At 41.1% G+C, this 23,665-nt stretch overlaps 1 protein-coding gene across 1 annotated transcript in view; it reads left to right on the forward strand.

Moving 5' to 3' along the window:
* FRK (fyn related Src family tyrosine kinase) overlaps positions 1-12,525 on the forward strand; it is a 51,756-nt gene extending 39,231 nt beyond the window's left edge. The window contains exons 5-8 of the mRNA XM_033055464.1: positions 1,952-2,110; positions 7,084-7,265; positions 10,120-10,282; positions 12,092-12,525. Of these exons, the coding sequence (XP_032911355.1) occupies positions 1,952-2,110; positions 7,084-7,265; positions 10,120-10,282; positions 12,092-12,459 (872 nt within the window). The 3' untranslated portion in view covers positions 12,460-12,525. The remainder of the gene's footprint in view (positions 1-1,951; positions 2,111-7,083; positions 7,266-10,119; positions 10,283-12,091) is intronic.
* Positions 12,526-23,665: the final 11,140 nt, after the last annotated feature.

The raw sequence follows: 23,665 nt of genomic DNA on the forward strand, positions 1-23,665 counted from the left end.
CTAGATTTTAGGCTGGTTTTTATATCAATGCATATATCTTGAAACAAGTAAGCAAATGGGGCAGAATTTTAAATCAATATCATAATGAGTCCAAACCTTAGAAAGACAAGCCTAGACTTTAATTTTTATTTTTTAATATTTTTTTTTAATCTAGAATTGGTGTGAAGTTCAAGTAAATCTATAAAGATTGTGCTAGGCTTTATAGATATTTTGGGTTTTCTCTCTATCATAGTCTCTGCTCGATCCAGACCAGGTGGGATAATTTACTCTTAGAGCAGGCCCCCACATTCCTCTGACAATGGCTAAAGAAAATGTATATAGCTTGTACCTGTTGAGGATATGTATTATTGGCTGCCATTTATTGATGGCATGGAAATCCGTAAACTTTGATCATTCCACCTAATGACATCCTATAAAGTCTCACCAAATTGGCTTGCCAAGGGAGGTGTGAGGAGACAGAAGTGAGGAGTAACTGTTCCTTGCAATGTAATCTTTGCTCTCCCAAGTAGCAATGTTAAGTGACTCTTTTTTCATAAAGTCTATGATTTCTGAATCATTCCTCTTGTATTGATGTGAGAATATGAAATCACACATCATTACTATGTTTTGGGAAATAGGCTGGGGCATTTTTCAGGAGGTGGCATTCAAGGTAGGTGTTGGGTGAGCAGGTTGATTTTATAGTCCTTTTTGTAGAACAGATTTTCTGTTGGAATTTTATTGCTGAGCCATTTAACATCCTCCAAGAATTTCATTTAATTTAAACATCCATGTTTGGAACAGAGTCAAACTCCCAAAGGAACCTTATAGGTTACCTAATATTAAAAAAAGACTCATAAAGACTCTTACTCTTGCAGCCTTGGCTTCTCAAATTACTTAGTCTGCTTGCTGAGTAAGATTAGTTTGTTTTTAAACATGACATAAAACAGAATAACTTGGATTTCTAGATATTTTCCTCCCTAATCTTGACTGAAATATTTTCTTGATTTGGGAGGAAGGAGACCTTTGAATAGTTGAATAATTTCCCATTTGTTTGTACAAGTGTTTTGAAGAAGATATTATTCACCAACTTCCTCAAACATCTGACAATATCTGATCACTACTGGATCATTAATCTAGAAAGTTTTGCTTCTTTATTTGTGCATGTTTTCCTAATCAATCCCCTATTCAGGACAAGTGAGCTTTAATCCTACATTTGTCATGACTTTTAGGTTCCTGTGCCATTTCTGATTGCTTCTTTGACATAGTTTCTGCATTAGTTCATTACGTATATGAATAGAACTAGAGATGTTATCATCTTATGCAACACTTAAAAAGTTGGCATCATTTGCTGTTAAGACACTTTGGTATTTAAAGGATTGTAAAATTAATCTTACATCTGTGCATACATTGGTATTTCTGATAAGGTTGCCATTGCACGATCATTATAAATAGCTATTTGTTTTTGTATATATAAAATGTACACATCTTCTCTGCATATGCTAAACTTTTCATTGCTTTCAGGATTTGATTGGTGAAGCTGAAAATATAGTGCAACAGATTTTTATTTCAGCCTTAGTTTTCTCTCAGAAATTTTATGTTCATTAGCTAGACATTCTCACCTCAGTTTCTGGTCCTTTTGTTAACCAGTTGTTTGTTTAAAATGTGTCCCTTAACATTCTAGCCTCACATTTTTTTCCTGTTTGGGGGAGGCCTGGGGGTGGTTGATTTTAGCCTTTATATTTCTGGTGACTGGGATGCATGTGTTCTCTGTCCCTACGCAACTGGCATGTTTCACTCATTAGCTGTTTGTTTCAGCTGCACTGTCTGTTTTCTGTGGGAACTGTGAATTTTTGAGATGCTAATGTACTTTCAAAGACAGAAAACAGTATCAGTTACTCCCTTTAGATTGCCAGGCTGGTAGAAAGTCCTTTAATAACCTCAGCTTATGTTTTGTTATATCCTGTTGTTTCAGGTTCAATGGATCGAAAAGACTTTCTGAGGGAAGCACAAATAATGAAGAACTTGAGACATCCAAAGCTTATACAGCTTTATGCTGTCTGCACTTTGGAGGACCCAATTTATATTATTACCGAGCTGATGAAACATGGAAGTCTTCTAGAATACCTTAAAAGTAAGCAAATTACTCTAAACTAATGTTAAGGGTGCTGCAGTTAGTAAATACACTAACATAAAAGATAGAAGTACAACACCCTGGTTTAACGTAAAAGCTGCATTGTTTGTCATGTGTGGGGGTGAGAAAAGTGAAATGAAAGATTTATGAATTTTTGACAGGTCAAAATATTTGAGAAATAGAAAAGAATCACATTCACAGTCTGATTCTTGCGGTATAATGGCCCATAATTTTTCATCCAGTTTTGTGGGTAGATGGGAACATACACAAAGGAATGAAAACATAAGTATCCAGGATAGGTCATTGTATTTGAGATGAAATAGAGGCACTTCCACAAAATGTGCTTAACAGCTTTGAAAACTATTACTAGTCAGGAATAGCTTTTCACTACAAATTTGTCCCATGCCTATCTCATCAGGGCTTTTATCTCAGCAGCACTTCAAAGCGCTCTTTTGAAGGCAAATAATAATTAAAAATAAAGTTGTACAGCCTGGAACAGACTAGCATAATGATTGCACTTTTAAGTTCACTTCTGTTGTTGGGAAATGCTTGATGCTAGAGTTGTTACCCATTTTCAGTTTAGCAGATGTCTGTGAGATGCTAAATGTCTTTAAAACTTCAATGATTTCTTGAAGACAAAATGTTTGCCGTGGTTGTCATGCTGAATTTCTTCTCTGTTTTCAGCCCATAAAACAAAGCCCTGTGTAATACCACAGACAGCATTTACCATAACACATGCCTTCCCCCCATCTTCTCTGCAGAACCGTTTTTAAATGAGGGTCTGCCCATGCACAATTACAGCTAAAGAAATCTCTGACACAGAGATAGCTCTACCAGGAACTGCCCAGAGTGGGTCTGCCATGACCTTGGGCCAGATCATCCACGGTTTTGTAGGCATTTGCTGACCAGAGGTAGCAAGGCACAAATTTCCTTTAAATTCTCATCCTTGGTGCCTTTGTGTGCAGATTGCAGCTTACCTGATTGAAAGAGCCTGGCACATCAGAAAATGATTGCTGTACATGGAAACATTTATTGCACTGGAGAAATAGCTCTGAGAAAGCCAGAATGAGTCACAGCTATTTCAGAGGTGAAAATTGGCCTGTTAGTGTGCATAGAGTAAACGTGTCCAGAGCACATCAGTGCTGCAGCCTGCATATGGATCAGTTGCCAGCATATGCACAGTACCCTGCTCCTTGCCTAGGTGGTCACTTATGTAGCTCTTCATCAGAGGCTGTGGAAAGTCAGTTGATTTCCAGGCAGCCATCAAGATATCCATAAAAATGTTCTGTTGAAACCCAGCCTGTCCCTCCTTGTCTGATGGCTGATGCACAGGGAGGTGCACAGAACTAAGAGGTGGAGGTAGAGATCCAAGGGTTTATATAGGTATTGTGGTCAGAGAAAAGTCATTGCGGTTAGTGAGACTAATAAGGAAAGAGACTTCAAGCTTGTATTTGAAGCTCTGTGACTGGAAGTGATCCATATCAGATGGATTGCAACAGCTCCTGATAAGTATTCTTGAGATTCAGCCTCTGCAGAAAACAGGAAAACATTTCCAGAAGGCTTCTGTCTCTGTGTACACTAAGAGTAAACAGGGAAAGCTAGAGCCGAGGAAAGTCCAGAGATATTCTTTGTTCCTATTCCCCTCCTAGAAGTGTATGGTATACTTTTCCAGCTTTAAAAATCCCAAATATTTTATTCACAGTTTCTATCACATTTCCCCATAATGACAGCTACTTAATAATGATGGACATGGGAATTCCCTGAGCACACTGTAAATGTACTTTGGGAGAGTTTTTGATGAACACTGCTATGCAGAGTTATTGAGCTGCCACCAGTAAGAGAAAAATGCACCCTAAAACTTTTCTTTGTTATTGGAAGTGAATGAAATTGTCATAAATGTATGAGTGGTTTTATCAATTCTGATGGACCTGGGGCTTGTTCTGGCAGGTATGCATTCTTGAAGTTCAGTGAATTATTGTGGAGGCAATGCCCTCACTGGAGAAAGGGTCACTTATTTATTTTTCTCTTATTTTATTGTCAGATATCTGTCAGTGAGAATATTTTCCTGTCTTTGCTATATGAGTAGTTTTGATAGATTGCTTAGAACAGGATGCAGACCCCAAGAGTTCTTCAGTATTTTCTCTAATAAATATTTCATATGAGGTTGAGGGTTTTGTTAAAAAATATTAGTAAAAGAATGACATGGAGGTACTACATTTTCTTTGTCAGTTAAAGAATAATCCATGGGAAGATTTTATAAATTCAGCAGTAGTGCCTGATTTTGAGTGTGGAAGTCATATAACATATCTCTATATCTATGTAACTAGCTAGCTATATATATACTTAGAGCAGCCTTCCAGTACCTAAAGGGAGCCTACGAAAGAGATGGAGAGGGACCTTTTTCAAGACCAGGTAGTGATAGGACAAGGGGGAATGGCTTTAAACTGAAAGATGGCAGGTTAATATTAGGTAGCTAATTCTTAGAAATTCTTCACTATGAGAGTGGTGAGGTACTGGGATACCTCGTCCAGAGAAGCTGTGCTTGAACTTGTGTGCTCTGTCTGGCCCAGCCTGGAGTTTTGGAGGTGTAGTCAGAAATCTTTATGACAGACATACAGGATTTACACTTCAGATTCCAAAGATACCTGTGATTTCATCCTCTGTCTTTGTGCACGAGTTGTAGCTCCTGGTCAGCTGTGGCTCCTCATTAAAGCTTTCCCTTCTTTATGCTCCAGAACAGCTGCAGTGCAGAACCAGTATAGAGAGAGAGATCATCCAAGAAATACTCCAGCAGCCAGGGCAGCAGTGGCCTCTTCCCCTCCCTCAGCCCACAGGCTAAAGGCAATAGGTCAGCCCAGTCGGCTATTCCAAACAGGCCCTAATGAAAGAAGTGATCTTTCAGCTGCCACTCCAGTGTAAGAGGTGGATCTCATCCTTGACCTTTAGCATGGTGCACCCGAGTGTCCTGCAGGAAATAAAACAGGGCGGGTTTAGCAGTTCTAACTCCTATATGGCACTGAAGCAGCTTATTAAACATGAGGCTGATGAGTCACCCCTTTTTCCTGTGGCATTGCCTTATTTTGCCTCTCGGAGCAAGCTTAAGTCAGGCTGTCCTGGAGCATCAGCAGGCCAGTGTGTGCTCAGCTTTGTTTGTATCCTTGTCTGCTCTCACCAGGTAGTTCACAACATGTGCAGATAAAGTCATGTGAAAGGGAATATTTAAAGCTGACTGACCTAGGCTAACTTCCAAAACCCATTTACTAATGCAAAGTGCTTGAAAACCTTTAGTTATTTTCTGATTAAATACAACATGAACATCATTTGTGGATTTATATCTTTGTCTAGCAAAATGGATAATAAATGTTGATGCCTTCCAGTTATCAGAACTGAAAATCTTCAGAGTGTTGTATTATTCTGTGGACTGAGTGGATTTTCACACAGCTCAATTTTTGTCCCTCCCTCTTTTAAAAGTCCAGGCAGTATGAAATGTACAGGAGAAGAAAAGACATTCTGAGTCAACAATAGAAGTAAAAAAGCTTAGTGCTGGTTTATCATGACAATGAGTTGAGCTTCAAAAAGGATATAGAGTAACACACATACAGCAGGATAAATGTAATAATTTTTTTTTTTTTGGCCTAATTATGTCAAAGCATCCAGATGAGCAGGAAATGCAAGGCCTGGAGATTGCAGAATAGCAAACAATGGTATTTCACACTCCTTGTAAGGTGGGATCACAAGGTTACATAAACTGGAGGAGGCTATTTAAAACAATGCTGAGACACACTATCACTGCAAATCAATTAAAAATAAGTGAGAGAAAACTGGCAGCTACAAAAGGTTTATTTCTCTAACACAGAGGCAGTAAGTAAAAGTCACCAATGACAAAGAGCTGCCAATAAGCCTAGCAGCAAGGATTCAACTTTTTGATATTAAGGTTCTGAAACAGAAAGTTGAAATGGATTTTGTGTGTTAGAGGCTACAGAGGTAGAAAACCATGCTTCTGTGCTGCAGCATTTGGGATTGGGTGACAGTGGTCCTTGAATGGTCCCCACTGATTTGGTTTACCGTAGACTACCTCCTGGTTTAAATTCTTTGCATTGAGGAGGTTGGCTAGCTGTCGCCAGAATGCCACAAAGGTCCTGAATTTGTAAATTTGTACTTTAATGTGTTATACCCCAATTTTTTTTTTTTTTTGGTTACCTGTCTCACAGTTTTTAGCTGCAGTTTTTCGTGGCCTAGGACTTTCCTTCATTTGTGGAGGCAAGTGGCTCAGCTCAAAGTTCTTCTACTGCATTGTTTCAACAATGATCTTTGATTGCTAAATCTTAATTTCTGGAATTTGCTTATCTTAGTGTGGTGGGAATGACATGCACATTGCTTCAAGAGGTTCTACTGGAGAAGCAGGGTAGCTTGAAAGCATCTCAAGGAGTCCTACCATTGAGTAGTGACAGAGTGAGGCAGTCAAGTGGACTGGAAAGTGAAAATGAGTTATACTTGACAGCAGACGGTTTTTTTCCTGGTCAGAATCATTGGAGAACAGGGAACAAGGATAATTCCATGCTTTTCCATCTTTAGTCAGCTCTGGCTACAGCCACTGGGTACTGACATTAATTCTTATTCACAGTTTGGAACAGTTTTATGAACCTGTCAGAGAGGTGCATACTGTGTTACTGTTGGTAGATAAAGGATTTTCTCTTTTGGACTGTGTCAGCAGCTCCTTCCTGGAGTAACTCCCACATTTAGTATCCACTCTTCTAGACAAGATAAAACAAGCATTGTTACTCAGTTATTGGGAAATAAGTAATGTCATTCACTAACCCCTGTCATTTGGCTGGGCTGTTACTTCATTGTATTGAATGGTTTGATTTATTTGTGTTGGCTTTTTGAACCAGTCAGGTTTTCAGTTATTTATGTCTGAAATTGGCATCTTGTTCTTGTTCTTATGTTGCTCTTGTCATCTCCTTTTCAAACAGACGATGGAGGCTCTAAAATCTCCCTGACACATCAGGTAGACATGGCTGCTCAGGTGGCTTCTGGGATGGCATACCTTGAATCTCAGAACTATATCCATCGGGATCTGGCAGCCAGGAATGTTCTTGTTGGTGAACACAACGTTTACAAAGTGGCAGACTTCGGACTTGCAAGAGTTTTTAAGGTAGGTTGTAAGAGAGTTAATTGTCCCTACTTTTAACTCTGGAGAACAAGGTGGAAGAGGCCAACTAAAAGAATGAACTGCAGCCCTGAATTGATGGATTCAGACAAAGGCAAGCCCAGGGAGAAAAGGACCTATAAGATATTCACTTGTGTCTTCTACCTACATTATCCGTGCAAGGTTAGAAGTTGTCCTGTGCCTTTGTATCAATCTGAAGAATCCTGGTGTTTGCTTCCCACTCAGCCACCCAGGAAGAATCCTGGCAATCAATACCCTCTGTTATACAAGGTTTAGTGTCTGCAACATGAAGAAGAAGGATGGAAAAGATGATACACCTGTACCTGTAAGGGAAGGCATATAAAAATATATTGACATATATTCTCTCCTTGTTCACTTCCCCACTGCCTCCATGATGCTTGTGATCACAGACAGTAATCATAAAAGTAGTAGTAAATAATTCCTTCCCCCAGCTAACAGAAAAGTTCATAAAGTAAACTTTAAATCTGTTGCAGTGGCAAATTCTTTGCCACTGCACCATTTTGGTTTTTTTGTCCAGTCCTTGAAGGCAGAGAATGGCAAGTGTCACTGACCAAAGTCTCCTTGTAAAAGAGCTGTGGTTTAGAAATGAGATTCCCTACCTCTGAAAATTATTTAATCAGTGTTGGAAAGATTTATTTTGCTGTTTTTTCTGGATTTCAATATGAAATCTATAATTTCTGAGTCTCTGTTTGGATTTATTATTTATTTATGCTCTTGCTCTGAAAAGGAAAAACAGAGAAAAAAGTTTTCGGCTTCTCATTTTGTTTTCCCATTCAAGCAGTAGAAATTGAAATTCATAACAGAATTGGATTTCTTGCATACTGAAGTATAGAATAATGATTTAACAAAGGCATAAAGGGACTTCAAAAATTCTTTTAATTTAATTTTGATTCTTCTAAATATGTATAAGTTCATATTGCAAGTCCTTTAACATAAAAAATATATCCTTTTAAATGAACAATGCTCATAATGGATATTCTCTTCTGTCCTCACTAGAAAAGGTACAGTAATTTCACGACTATAAGGCGCACCCTTTTGACTAAAATTTTCCCTGGAACCCGGAAGTGTGCCTTATAGTCCGGTGCGCCTTATCTGATGGACAAAGTTCAAAAAAATTGCCTACCCGGAAGTGCGAGCTGCGAGCCATGGGGGGAGCCGGCAGGGCCATGGCTGCCAGGTGGAGGTGGGGCGGAGCAGGGGCGGGCACGCCCCGGCCCTGTGGAGGCGGAGCCGCCCCTCCACAGGCACCCACCGGCCCCGTGGAGGCGGAGCCGCCCCTCCACAGGCACCCTCCGGCCCCGTGGAGGCGGAGCCGCCCCTCCACAGGCACCCTCCGGCCCCGGAGAGGCAGCACGGAGGGGCGGCGGCCATAGCCCGGCCCCGGAGAGGCAGCACGGAGGGGCGGCGGCCATAGCCCGGCCCCGGAGAGGCAGCACGGAGGGGTGGCGGCCATGCCCCGGCCCCGCCGGATGCAGGCGGGCCTGGGGCCCCGCGGCACCGCCCCTGCCAGGTACAGGCGGGCCCGGGGGCCAATGGCTGCCGGGTTGAGGCAGGGCCTCGGCCAGCAACCGCATGGAGGGAGCTGGGGGCGGAGCCTCGCTGCAAAAAAAAAGTGCACCCTATAGTCCGGTGCGCCTTATCTGATCTACAAAGTTGCGAATTTTGCCAACTCCCGGCGGGTGCGCCTTATAGTCCGGTGCACCTTATGGTCGTGAAATTACTGTGATAATTTACAGCTGTTGACATTTTGTTAAAACTGAACTTTAATTAAACACTCAGTCATAGAGTTATTTGGGGAGACTTAGGAATATTTTGTCTCCTAAGCCAAAACACTAACATGGTCACATACAAAGGATTAAGTTTGAGAAATGAAATCTCTATTTTTACATGTGTTGTTTGTTGTAATAAAATAATTTCTTGTTTTAAAGATATGTTATGGTCAAGATGCCAACTGTAAAACTCCAGAGATACAAATCAATAAAAAGCAGTATTTTAAAAACTATTGAGCATTGCAGCTGGGAAACATAAATTCTGTATTTAAACAATCAAAAAAGCAAAATCTGACTCATGTAAGTCTGGATTTGCATGTGAGAAACTTGACCAAGATTTAGATGTAACTTGTGTACACTACATTACATGTAGGAATTAAAGAGAGAAGAAATGTTCACAAAATTTAGATGTCTGTGTGATAAACTTTTAATGACATGATTCTACTAATTTGCAACTGAATAAGTTTTTTTTTGTGTCTTTCACCTACACTTTACATTAATCACCTCACTGGAAACTAATATGTTAATTTGAATCAGAGTTTATTCTTTCTTCCCCAAAAACCTACTTAAGTGACTGCTATCAGTCAACAGCCCTTCAACACCACAAAAAATCACAAAAGAAAGGTTCCAAAATTCATTAGCTCTTGCTCTTGCCTTCTCTCTTTAATGTAGACCAGATGTGGAGACATTTGGTCTCTAGTGTCAGCAGGATACTTACATTGCCACTCCTGACAGACTTTTGAAATTTTGCATGCCAGGTCCAGCATTCACAGTAGCAAGTCACAATTAATCAGGAGCCACTCCAATGCTGTGTGCTAGCTTCAAGTGATTAATGCTTTAGAAAAGCCTCTGATGAAGCCTCCACATTTTTTTTCAACTGCATAGCTGAATCTGGTGATAGATAGACTTCAGAAAATGGGTACTTACATGAAAAACAAGAATTTGGTTAAAAGATTGTAAGATTAAACACATGTTGAGCTTAGTCAGATGCTTATGTGCTTTGCTGAAGGAGATCTGAAACTAGGCTTGCTTTGTTTTACCCATGATAGGTAGAAAATGAAGTATATCAAGATAGGACTGCAACAAAACTCCCAGTTAAATGGACAGCCCCAGAGGCAATCCGCTACCACAGATTCAGCATTAAATCAGATGTCTGGTCATTTGGGATTCTTCTGTTTGAAATAATCACCTATGGGCAGATGCCCTATCATGGTAAGTGCTTTTGCCTAAAGAACGATGTCTAATTTTTTTCTTGATTTCAGAAAGACATAAAAAAAGGTTTAGTACATGCCTGTACTACGGGCATTTTAAAAGCTTACAACTTTAAAGAGAGGAAGAAGATTGTTCAGATGAGGTCCATTTAGTGGGTCAGACCTTTTGGCTTCCCCAGGCTCCCTGGCAGCTTTGCAAAGGCTATAGTTAGCACACATTCAAGCTTCCACTTGCTGGAGTCAACCTGCACTGCCAGGCACCAAAGCCAGGTGGCTATTTCCCTCCATCATCAGATCAAAGATACCAATTATTGGAATGTGAAAAAAGGGAATAAATAAAGGAAGGGGTTTTTTATTCCCCAACCTGTCTTTTTAAATTTTTTTTTTTGATATCTCATTGAAGAATAGATTGTGTGTGAAGTGCTGCACAAGCACTTCAGGAAGAAGGTGTCTGAAAAATAAATCAGGGTGTTTTTACCCACTTCCCTCATGTTTGATTGTTGCAGTGAAAAGTCTTCATAAAGGAAAGGATCACAAGAATTAAACAATTGAAAAATTAAATGTCACCAACCTCAAAAGTAGATATAGTAGTCTGAGAGCAACCACTATTCCTAGAACTGTGAGAAATGCTCAAGGAACTGTGGCTCTGATATCATAAGATATCAGCGAGGTGATTGACTGTGACTCATTTTGTGCTGGTGAGTAGAACACAAGGGAAGGACTAAAGCAAAAAAAAAAGTTATGTTATATCTATACAGGCCTGAGGGGTGTTGCATTTGCCATAAACTATATTTCACAGGGTCCCAAATTGATATTTTCTGTAAAAGGAAAAATTGATTTTGGTTTTTGATTCCCAACCTCACCTTCTGCAAAATTGGTCTGAAGGAAAAAAAGAAAAAGCAAAATGTCCTGAAGTCTTATATAAACTGTAGGTGTGTGCATATGGACACACACACACATAAATAAATCATTTTAGTATAAAATATAAGTAACACCATGGCTCTGGATATTGTCTGAAAATCCATTCAGTATTGTCCCTTTGCAAGAGCATAGTTTATCTGTATCTTAGAAGTAGAAAATGTCCTTTTTCCATGGCTATTTGCTTACTTGGCATTACTTTCAGGAGTTTGTTAACAGTAATCAGTTAGAAGAGGTTATGTTGATTTGTGGTGGCAGTGGATAATGTGCAGAGGAAACACCATTCAGAGATCTAGGGAAAAGAAGTTAACACAATTCAAGATTTAATTTAAAGAGTAAAAAATCGGGAGGGTACAGGACAAGTCTTAGTATATAAAGGCATAGCAGAGATATGGGAATGGTTTCCTCTCCATGACGGTGGTGATGGAGCAAGGAGGATACCATTGCCCAGCTGCCCTTGAGGAAACCCAGGGCTGACTTTAGGAAAAAGTTGTAGCCAATGAAACTAGAGGAGTTTAGGAACTATCTAAGCTAAATAGATGTCAGAAGTTTTGACAAACCCAAATGGTGGCAGAAAAGTTTCATACCCAGGAAAACCTATTTGTGATGCCTTGCAGCTGGCACAGTGAAGATGAGGTGGTTGGGAAATGTTGGAGGTGGTTTTTAATTGCTGGTAAACAGTAAGAAATGAGGCCCTGTCCCTGGAATTGTTCAAGGGTAGGCGGAAAAGGGCTTTGAGCAACCTGATCTAGTGGAAGGTGTCCCTGCTCATACAAAGCAGGGGGTTTGAATTCAGTGATCTTGAAAGTCCTTTCCTGTGCTGAAGAGAGAGGAACACATGGCATCCCTAAGCAGACCCTGAGTAGCCTGATGAACTAATTTTGGCCTGCAGGTATGCCAGGATACCAGGTGATCCAGCTGCTGGATGATGGGTACAGACTTCCTCAGCCGGAGAGGTGCCCAGATCTACTCTACAAGATGATGCTGCAGTGCTGGAGTGCAGAGGCCGATGCACGACCCTCCTTTGAGACCCTCAGCGAGGAGTTGGAGATTTTGACATCGAGCTCTATTCATTTGCCTAGGCCCAGGCCACAGGACATGAACCCTCAGGATGCTCCTAAAGGACATGTCCTAGCCAACATGGCTAATGGAAGCTGTGGAGTCAGTCAAACCCCAGCTGTGGGGGTTACTTTGGATACTTCGGGTTCTGCAGAAGGCTGGTACAATTCATCCCTTCCTCTCATCCTCAAAGACTCTTAAAATTTTTGCTGCTGGCAAGTGGTTTGCAAGACAAAGCATCAGGAAGATGGAGGATGGGTGTTTCAAAAGAAGAAAGAGTCTTCTATTTATTTTAAAATGACGTTGCAAGAACAAACAAATGAAATTAGTCTACTAAGTAACTATTATAGCTTTTTGTCATTTCTTTGTTGGAATAATTATTTACTCTTAGATTTTTCCTTCCTATCAGTTTGTTCTTGTGAAGGAATGTGATGGCTCTACACAGCAGGATCTGTGCTCCCAGAGTCCTTTCATTGTAAAAATAATAATAATAAAAAATCCTGTGACTGTGATGACTCTGATTTGGCAGAATCCAAACTAATTGCCTGACTTAGAATTGAAGTACGTGTGCTTTTGCTATATTTGAAAATAAACAGATATTCATGGGAGAAAAAGAATTATTTTGTTTTGTGGATGCACAAGCTGATATTTTTATATTACGTCTATTGTACTTCTTTTACAAGAATAAACAAAATTATTATTAGGGTCCTGAGGATATTTGTTCTTAATATTGTTAAATATCGATTAGTTATTGTCCATCGAGTTATTGTCCATTGAACTGTAAGGGTTTATTTTATGGTTCTTAATTTTAGGGGTATTGGAGGGAAATATATTTTAACATGAATTCAAGACTGTCTGAGTGTTTTAGAGTAACAGCCTTTTCAATCCTGCCTCCCCAAATCACAAACCCTCTTCAACAGGGCAGGTGTAGGTATTTTGCAGAGTACAGTAATTTCATGACTATAAGGTGCACCCTTTTGACTAAAATTTTCCCCGGAACCCGGAAGTGCGCCTTATAGTCTGGTGCACCTTATCTGATGTACAAAGTTGTGACATTTGCCACCCCGGAAGTGCGAGCCCGCAACAGTCCCCAGCCGAGCAGAGCCTGCCTGGCGGTGGCATCAGGCCAGTGCCGGGCTGGGGCGAGCCCGGTGGCATCGGGGCAGTGGCTGCGCGGGGGAGGGAAAGGGAGACAGCGCAGCCCGGGCGGGGGGCGCAAAGCTGCCTGCATCGGGGAGGTGGCCCCACGGGGTGGGCCCACCGGCATCGGGGCGGCTGCTATGCAGGAGGAAAGTCGCCGGCATCGAGGCAGCAGCGGCGCGGGGCGAGCCTGCCAGCATCGGGTCAACCGGAGTGCCAGGGAACTCCCGGAGCAGCGGGGCCCCAGGGACGCTCCACGGAGCAGTGGCGGGCATGCCCCCACCCCGGGGACACTCCATGGAGCAGCGGTGGGCATAGCCTAGCCCTGGGGATGCTGCACGCAGCGACGGCAGGCATAGCCCAGCCCCACTGGGTACAGGCGAGCCCGGGGCCCGTGGCTGCCGGGTTGAGGTGGGGCCTCGTCCAGCAACCGTGCGGGGGGAACTGGGGGCAGAGCCTCGCTGCAAAAAAAAAATGCGCCTTATAGTCCGGTGCGCCTTATCTGATCTACAAAGTTGCAAAATTTGCCGACTCCCGGGGGGTGCGCCTTATAGTCCGGTGCGCCTTATGGTCGTGAAATTACTGTAACTTGCTGTCCTTTCTTCTACCTTCTTCAGGTTCAACTTTATTACAAGAGATTAAGATCCATTTTATTTTGTTCCATGGAGAAATGGAGCCCAGGTGCTTCTTCTAGCAGTCTGTATAGCTATAGATTTTAAATTTTTTTTGCCCTTTCCCTGACTACAATACTGGTTCTGCTAAAATCTGGTATCACAGACTTTGATCTTACAGTTTTATATTCTCAGTTGTGAGGCTCACAGAACCAAATTTTAATTACTTACTTATGAGTAATCAGTTAATTATTTAACAACATATTTTAGGAATTAAGAGCTATGTTGTGTTAGTAGTGTGAGATCAATATAAGTGTGCTACGACTTTCCTCTACTATTAGAAAGATCCATTACTGGATAGGTCTGGATGGCTTTTATTACAACTTTTCCATATGATTGTCTTCACTTTATATTTCAAATCTATTATTCTTGTTTGCTTGCCTTGCTTCTAATTTTTAATTTCCTTTCCCCCCTCCTCTGCCTTTGGAAGGCAGCATGCTGCTCTTTTCATTCATACACACCTCTCATGCACTCATTAGTCTAAAGCCTATTCTTATTTATCATTTTTCTCCTTTTTCTATCTCACTACAGCACTATTTTCAGCACTGTTTCCATGTTCAACTTAATTTTCTGTGCAGTGTTTCTCTCTACTAACCCTCTTTATACTAATTGAATTTGTAAAGCATAATACAGCTATAATTAATTAGCTGTCATAGCATCCATGTGATTTTGGAAAGTAATCATCCACTCTGAAAGAAGAAGAGGTGAAATGGCTTTGCCAAACCTGTTTGATAAGAACTGGCGAGGAAGAACCTGGGATATTCCCAGGCAAAGTCTCCTGATGTCCTGCTGTCCTCTGTCCATGCTTGTTTTAAGACTTGTGCTGGCTTCTGGCTCATGGCCTCAACAAAATATTATTTATGATTATCAAACTTCCATCAATCCATGCATCTCTCGTCTGGCTAGGAGCCGTGTTTTACACTGTTACAGTATGAGGTTAACAAATCCCTCAGAGTGGGTTTATTTAATAATAATAGGAATGCTGTTATGTAGAAAGATCTCTGCATCAAACTTGTGATCTTCCTGTACAAGCAATATTTCTAACATGATTTTTCAGATTTATGACATTAAGAATGTTGCAAATAAAAGTTGAGTTTGCTCATTCAAAAAAATCAACTCCAAAACTGCTGATAAAACATCATTACAGATGTGTGCATTTCACAGGAGACACGCTGCCAAGAAAAAAAAAAGAATTGACAGCAGGGAAATAGAAAAATTTTCAGAATTCCAAATTACACCAACTGGTCCAAGCTGCTCTGTGCTGGCCTCTGCCCTTGGGTGGAAGTCAACAGAATATTGCAGAACTCCACTAAAGTGACACCAGTAATTCTAAAGAAATCCCACCTGCACGATGAATATATTCCTAAACCAACATCTAGACAAGTCTATTTGTCCAGTTAAATTGACTTCTTTGTTTCCTTAATTTCTTCTGTAGTCAAAGGAGAGAGAGAGGCTCCTTGCGATATTGAATCAGTGCCCCAAAACTTCATTTCTCCTCTGAAGCACCCTTGTCGGGGTGTGTTTGTTGCTGTGAAGGAATCTGGCGGAGTTGAGACCCTTTTCTGAGGAGGATGTGTAATAATCCACATGCTGCAAACTGCAATCAGCTGTTTCAAGCTCCCTCTACCAAGTGTGGCCTCAGGAGCCACCTTAGGCTGAAAGGAGCAGAAGCTGCAAGTGAGCTGCACCCTGCTGAGCTGTGTGAGGAGCAGGCACCTGCATGTGATGGCCTCCAGGTGATGCAGCCTGGCACACTGCAGCCTGCAGGCTGCTGCTGGCAGGCGCCTTTCCCTGCTGTTGCATCCTGCCACTCCATCTTAGCTTTCTCTTTGCGTGCTTGCACAGCCACAGCTGCTTAATGGAGTTTGGGTCTGCCAGCTGCCCCTCCTACATGCTGGCCCAGGGTGGGAGACCTGCAGTGCTGTCTGAAAAGCAGCAGGTAGGTTCACTTTGCTGTGTCTCATTATAGGCACTACAACAAGTAAATTAATTTTGTGTTCATCTTTGAGGCAGCCTGTTCATGTCTAGCCTTCCCAAAATGTACTGTAGGTGAAAAGATGTGGTGAATCTTTTGTCTTCCAAGCCTGAGCTCCATTTCTACCTCTCTGCTATGTGTCCTGAGACCAGTGCACTTTCTTTTCATAGCAAATTGAAAAACAAGTTAAAACAGGAAAGCAGGCTGTTAATTTTTCTCTTGGTCTAACTACACCAAATCTGGTGCCTGATAGAGTCTCTTTGCCACTGCGAGCAATCCAGTGCAGCCCAAGCTTGAAAACTGCAGGTGCTGATCTGAGATCCATTGGTTCCTCTTTCTGGCTTAAATCCATGCACTTGCACTCACTCCTTCATTTTGACTGTCTGGATACTGCTGCCATACAAGGGAAATGCTGCCACTTTAACATGAGGTCCAATTTTGGGTTTTTGTTTTTCCTTGGGCTAGCAGGGGAACAAAGGAGACAAAAATCACTAAATCCAACAGACCCAGTAAAGCCCTGGAAATAAAAAGTAATATGGAAAATTGATAATTTGTTTTCAGCTGTTTCTTTCCATATTTTTGCAGTCAGAAGGATCCATTATTAAGAAAGACTGGAGGAGGAAGGCAGCAAAGAGTGATAAACCTTCACACAGTTAAATTTGCTTGCAGGCAATGCAACAAGCAAAACTGTATCTTTTCAAGCCCATTTCCATTTTATAATAATTTTATTTATGTGACAGATAATAATTACAGTCAGAAGTCTTTTCTATGACTTGTTTTAAATTAAACCTCAAGGTTATCATTTCCAGTTATAGTGCACAGCAAGATAGGTTTAACAGATCTCATTCTATTCTTGCGGCCTTTTATGTTCAAGGCTCTGCTAGAACTGTCTATTGCACTTGTTTTTACCTGATGGATCATGGAGGGAAAATAATGGATTCAGTTATGAGAAACATTAATAGATTTTTTTGAACTGACCTAAATTTCTATGTTTAGATAAAATAAAAGGATCAGGAAGAGATAAGTTGAATTTTCTACAATAGACTGGTCCTTGTGAAATTCACTTCACATAAATTGTACTGAGATGTCTTTTATGTAATGTTTTATTTATGTAATTCAGTTATTCTTTGACAACTAAATCATTTTATGTGGTTTTACAAATGATAACTTAAAAATGTCCAGCCATAAAGAAAAACCCACTATTTTTCTCAACCTCTCCATTCCTCAGAAAATTATGGAACAATGCAATTGAGAAGTAAGTATTGGAGAGTCCCTGGTGTTTATTTTTTTTACTTCTATTGGAGAACTTTTTTCACTTAATCTGTACTCAAGAACATATATAGGGGTGTTAAACATGATAGGGTAACAGGCAACCTTCTGTCTCTCATACTGTTTTCTTTTACTGTCCATTGTAACCCATACTTGCTCTCCAAATTACTTGACTCTGAGGACAAATCTTCTTTGTGTATTTGGGTGCATTATTTTGTGGTGCGTCAGACTCAACAAATTATCAGCACATAGAAATGAAGTTTATCACTCATTCAAGTGATTGTTCCTTGTGCTTTCTGTCACACATCCTTCTGTTTCATGACTTTAAAAATTGCTGTAGCAACACGTCCACTCAGAGTCCCCTAGCCATTGTGACTAGTCAGCTACTTTTAATGTATGGATCTTGGAGCAAATAAAAATGTTGGGTGTAGGGGCTGCTCCACTGTGCTCAAAGGGATATAAGTGAGTGGTATATCTTTATGGAAAGCTGTGTGGCTTTCATTCTGTTCCTACAAGATCTGGGTCAGCATGTGCCTCAGCCAATGCTGCAAAAGTTTGCTCAGAAGAAGAGTCTATGCTTGAACTGGGGTCTACGAAAAAAGACTTAATTCTATCCATGCTTACTGCTAGCAGGTCCATGTAATTTATTTTTTTTTTTAAGTTTCAGGCTTCTCAGGAAAGACAAATGTGAAAGAAAAAAAGTCAATGGCGTGTATGAGCAAGCTGGGGAAATCACTGAAAAGTGCTTCGGCATTTTAATCTTCACTACTATATTGGGCTGAAGAATTCAGTCTGGCCTTAGTTTGGTGTAGAGAAAATTAAAATGTATGTTTGAAGAATTCAGTAGCTCAGAAATGAATTTTAGCCAATTTCTGGGTCTCGATATCACTAGAATTGAAAACCATGATAGAACTTTTGCCTTCAATCCCACCACTGTTTTCAACAAAATAAATTCTCCAAAATTAAGCAGATATGGAGAAGACAGATACAACTTCTTAATTTCTTTCTCCTTCCCTCATTTATTTACCAATATAATTACAGGAAGATTACAGTAATTTCGCAACTATAAGGCACACCATTTTGACTGAAATTCTCCCTCGAACCTGGAAGTGTGCCTTATAGTCTGGTGCGCCTTATGTAATGGACAAAGTTGCGAAATTTGCCAAGCCGGAAGTGTGAGCCACAATGGGGGGCAGTGCCATGGGAGCACCAAGTCACGAGGAGGGGCAGGAGCAGGCGGCCGCAGCCAGCAGGAGCTGCGTGGGGAGGGACAGAGTTACCACCAGCCCCAGCCCTGGCGTGGGGGGAAGAAGAAGCTGGGCGGCACCGTCCCCAGCCCGGGCACGGGGGAAATGAGGAGCCGCCAGGTGGCACCAGCCCCAGCCCGGGGGAAAGGAGCCACCAGTGGCCGTGGTGGCTGAGCCGCAAGCAGAGCTGCGCCAGCCAGCGCCGGGCGGAAGTGCCCGGATCCGTGGCAGCTGCGTCCGCCGGGCAGGGGAAGCTGGGATGCAGCGCGGCCGCGCCATGGTAGCCAGGAGCTGTGAGCCGCGCCAGCCGGTGCTGGGCACGAGCGGGAGTGCCGGGACCTGCGGCACAGGGAGGGCACCTGGGGCTGCATTTAAAGGCTACACCAATCTGTGAAAAATGTTTGCAAATTGAGCACTTGCCAGTAATTCGTTGCTTTGTTGCATGCTGCGCAGCTCCTCGCTGCAAAAAAAAAGTGCAAGCTGTGAGCCAAGCCGCGAGTGGGGGCGGCGCCACAGGAGTGCTGAGCCGCAAGGGGGGGGCAAGGGGCGGGTAGCCCCCCGCCAGCAGCAGCCTCACAGGGAGAGAGGAAGCGGGCAGTGCTGCGCCACCCTGAGCCGCGGATGGTCCCGAGCCACCCTGAACTGCAGCAACCCCGAGGTGTGAGCTGTGGCCGCCCCGAACCGCGGCAGCCGCAAGATGCGGCCACCCCGAGCCCCGCTTCACCAGCCGGGGCGAGTGGGAGTGCTGGGGCCCTCCCGCGCACGGGGAGGGCGCTTGGGGCTGTGTTTAAAGGCTACACCAATCTGTTCAAATGTTTCCAATTTGAGCACATGCCAGTAAACTCCATGATCTGGGATTCTGTTACTAATTCGTTACTTTGTTGCGTGCGGCACGGATCTTCACTGCAAAAATAAAGTGCGCCTTACAGTCCGGTGTGCCTTATATAATGTACAAAGTTGCGAAATTTGCTGACTCCTGGAGGTGCGTCTTATAGTCCGGTGCGCCTTATGGTCGTGAAATTACTGTAGAATTGCCATTGGGTAAAAAGACACTTTAGTTACGCTGAGAGATAAGGAGGTTTCTTCTTCAGTTTTTCTAAAGTAATAAAAAGAAAAAGTTGAGCCTTAAAGATTATTCCTAAAACTGCCTTAAAAAACTAAAAAAGAGAGAGAGGTAGGAACTGGTTTTCATACTTTCACATTTGTTTGGTCTTTAGAAAAGACAATGGAGAACATTTTAGAGCAAAGAAATTGAACATTTCAGAAACCTGCGACTGAATGTGTAACTAATGCTCCAAATAAGCTGATTATACCATTTACACTATTAAAGGAAAGCATACTGTGTTCCTTTCTTTTTAGTTAATTACTTTGATATAACTATCTGAACATACTGTTTGGACTTATGTGTTTTAATATACTAATGAATTCAAATATATGTGTGCAACAATATCAAAACACTTATTTCCTGTTTTTCTCTCTAGCTGGACAGTTTTATTTCTCTGCTTAAAGGAATATCTAAACATTCTAAAGTTTCTGTGGTTGGTCATGATGATTTTCATGGTTTTCAATATTATTTTTTCTCTCACTATTTTTTTCTGTTCTTGATATCCAAAAAATATTTACTTGGATGTTTTTATGCTGTGATCTGTTTATTTACATTTGCAAAGAGCAAAACCCACTCATATTCCAAAGTACTCTATTACTCTGCCAAATGTTTAAAATTATCAAATAATAACACAAAGTGTTTGGTGGGTTGTTTTTTCTCTGAGGCAGCTTTTTATAAGAAATTCCTGTCTGCTCTGTGTCATCACCAGAATCTGAGTTGCGCAGCCATCTCATAAGCCAGTAGAATGAAAACTGAACTTACATGTTCTTTTAGAATTCCTTAGCTTGGGATTAATTTGCACCAAAATAAAAAGTTGGAAAAATGTACCTTCATCATTCGTTTTACCTCATCTTCCAAACATAGACACCAGTCCTCCAAAGTCAGCAATGCCACCTGAAGCCACACTCTTACCACAACACTTTGATAATAACTGTCTCCTCTTCTACCATCAGCATTGGCTGTCTCCTTAGCAAGCTGGGTCTCATCCATAGTATCATCTCTGCCAGATATCAGATCAGTTATGGGAAAAGAGACATGCAGTAACGAGTTAGAAACCCAGAAGTCGTCCCTGATTTATTTAGCTGTCCTTCTGCCATGCACATAGACATTGCATTACAATAATAATAATATAGATTCCTATTGCAGCTGACAGACTGCCTTTGGAGCTGATGAGAAATGACTCAAATCTTTGGGAACCCTCAACTATGAATGAATAACATTACTATAGTCAGACTAATAATGTACTGAAATTTGGAAGAGATGAAGTATGAGAGGTGCTACTTTACAGACTTCACAACAGCCTTCCCTGAAAGAGAAACACAGGCCTGTTTCTTCAGGAAAGGTGTGATGGAAAGAGAAATTAATTGATGGTGGGGTACAAGAGATTGTGATGGTTCCCTATATTCCTGATATCAGGGTCTTACTATTGATCTGGCATTTTCCCGTGCAACTAGAATTAGAAAATGGACTAGACTTTTGGTGTAGGAAAAAGCAGTGTATGGCTTTAATCTAAGGTGTTAGTAAAGCGTTAATCTGCAAACATGGCTGGTGGGAGAAAAGGCTGGAAAGATCTTCTTCTGTCTGTACTGTGATTACAGGAGGGTCTGGCTCCTAAGCTGTTTGCCTCAAAAGGCAAACACACACACTGGAGACCAAAACTGAGAGGAAATTTCACCACTGTCAATTACCTTAAAAAAAACTTCGGCCTTAAAATCCTGAAAGGCGACCACTGGTTACAAACGTTAAGTATTTGTTTGCACACTGTGGGTATGTATAGGAATATCCCAACTAGCTTCAGCTGTCTGCCTTCAGTAGCTGCTGTCATCTGGCTATGGCATGTGAAAACAGCTGTTCCTGATTGGGATCATTCTGACTTTTGATGTGGATGAGACATCTGATTTCTGAAATAACATTGGTTCATGTTGGAGCTTGCACTCAACCAAGACTGTATTCTTGTCTCATAAATTGTGCAGGGGAAGGCTTTGTTTTGGAAAGCGCTCTTTACCCTGCTAAGCTGCCTTTCCCTGATCTCTGAGATATTTTACAAGCCTTCAGGTTGCAGTACCAGAAGACCCAATCGTACTGCCAGTGACTTTCTACATCAAGTAGATAATGACCTAGGTAAGTTAGCGTAGTTTCTCAAGAGAAAATAAATAAGAGATAAAAAATGAAGCAGAGAATTCAGAGCAATAAATGAATTGGGTCTTGAATCAGTTATCCATTTAAATCTTCAGGTATGTATGGATATTTTATTTTTCCCTTTAAACTTGGAAGTTTTTAAAGTTTGTTGTTTTGGTTTTTTTTTTTTTCCCTCTCAGGAAAAGCAACTCCTAACCAAGACCATTACTATCATCTAGAATTTCTAGCTAATTTTAGTTTAGTTTGGCAAGTGAAACTTTTTAGTGTCAAACTGACCAAATCAGATACAGGTTGGAAGCACTCTCATGGCAAACTCATTTCCCATCCAGTCTGAAGCTTTAGCCCTGGACAGCCCAGTAATGCCACAGATTCCCTGGGTAGGGTCACTGGTAAGATGAAACAGCTTCAGGATGATCCAACATCTCCCCCTCTCCTGGCACTGCAGTGGTACATGGTTGTATCTCTGCATATCTGTCTCCTGAAAGCACCTTCTCCATTTCAGGACCATGCAATGTAGCTGTGATTTCCTCTAATCAATCGTCATGCTAATAAATGAAGGGTATTTGCTAATTTGCCTCATACAGTGATAAGAGTTTTCATATACTTGTGGTTTCTGGAGGTCTGATAATTGCATATCACATTGTCTTGTAGGTCCCAAACCTCTAAAATAATTTTGTTTTTCTTAATCGCTCTTGATATAAGAAATATGGCTCCAGCCATCGGTTATGTGAAATGATTCTTAAGGGCAGAGATAATACATTCAGAGTATTAGAGAAGAACCGTGTTTTATTTCTTTAATTCTTCATATAACTAAATTATGAGTTATAATGAGATGTTACAAAAGATTTATTTAGGATGAGTTTTGGAACATCATTGCGGAAAACATACTTACAATTATAAGTTGTTTATTATATTGGTCCTTCTTTAGCCTGATCTCTGGAATAACTGTATTCTCAACAGTGAATTCTTAATATATTTTAGAGCAATATAATTTAAATATAGTGCAAGTGTCAAATATTGATCTAGTGTTCACTTATGACTGATATCTAAATCATAATGGTACTGGTTCTTAAGGCTACAAACATCTGACCCCTTACTTTATTATTTTTTATATTTTATTAGTGAAATTAAACTTCCGTCCTTCTAAAATTAAAATTTACAGTTGCATACTCTCTACATGAACACATTTCTGTGGCTATGAAAACAGTTAAGAAATCTCCTGGAACTTCAAAGAGGCCTTGTCAAATTAAGAAATAACAGTTTTCTCTATGGTATTTCCATGCTGCAGGCAAAGGTGTAACTTCATTTTCTGCGGATATAATAGAGAAATCTTTATATCACAAGATAACTTCGCACCATTACCAAACAGTTGTAGAAAATTAAAACCTATTACCAGCCCTACTGAGAAAGCTGGAAAAATGTATCACCAAGTTAGTCTCTGCAATTTTGTGAGATTTGACCTCCCTGTTAGCCTGCAGTATCTAGTGAAGTTATATCAAGTAGGTTAGCATAAGTGTCAATAACTACAATGAAGATAAATATTCTTGGTGCTTTTGAGAAACCAGTTAGGTGAAGGCTTTATCTCCTGGTCATCCATGTTCACTCTTTTGGTTTCAAAGGTGGAAGATGAAAATTTAAGAGTCTCCTAAATGGCATTTGAGCTAGTTCTCATAATGCCATTGTTTCTTACCCATCACAGGTGACTTGGAGCTCAGTACCCTGCAGGTGTTCGGCTGAATGTTGTTTTTACTGTGTGTTACTGCAGATGCTGCTGCTGGATTCAATTAATGGGTGAGGAATGGCCTGTACAAAACACAGACTTACTTTTGATTTACAGTGGAAGCTGCTGAAAGTAATTTAT

This window comes from Catharus ustulatus, chromosome 3, assembly GCF_009819885.2.
Source record: "Catharus ustulatus isolate bCatUst1 chromosome 3, bCatUst1.pri.v2, whole genome shotgun sequence".
In the NCBI taxonomy this organism is placed as follows: domain Eukaryota; kingdom Metazoa; phylum Chordata; class Aves; order Passeriformes; family Turdidae; genus Catharus; species Catharus ustulatus.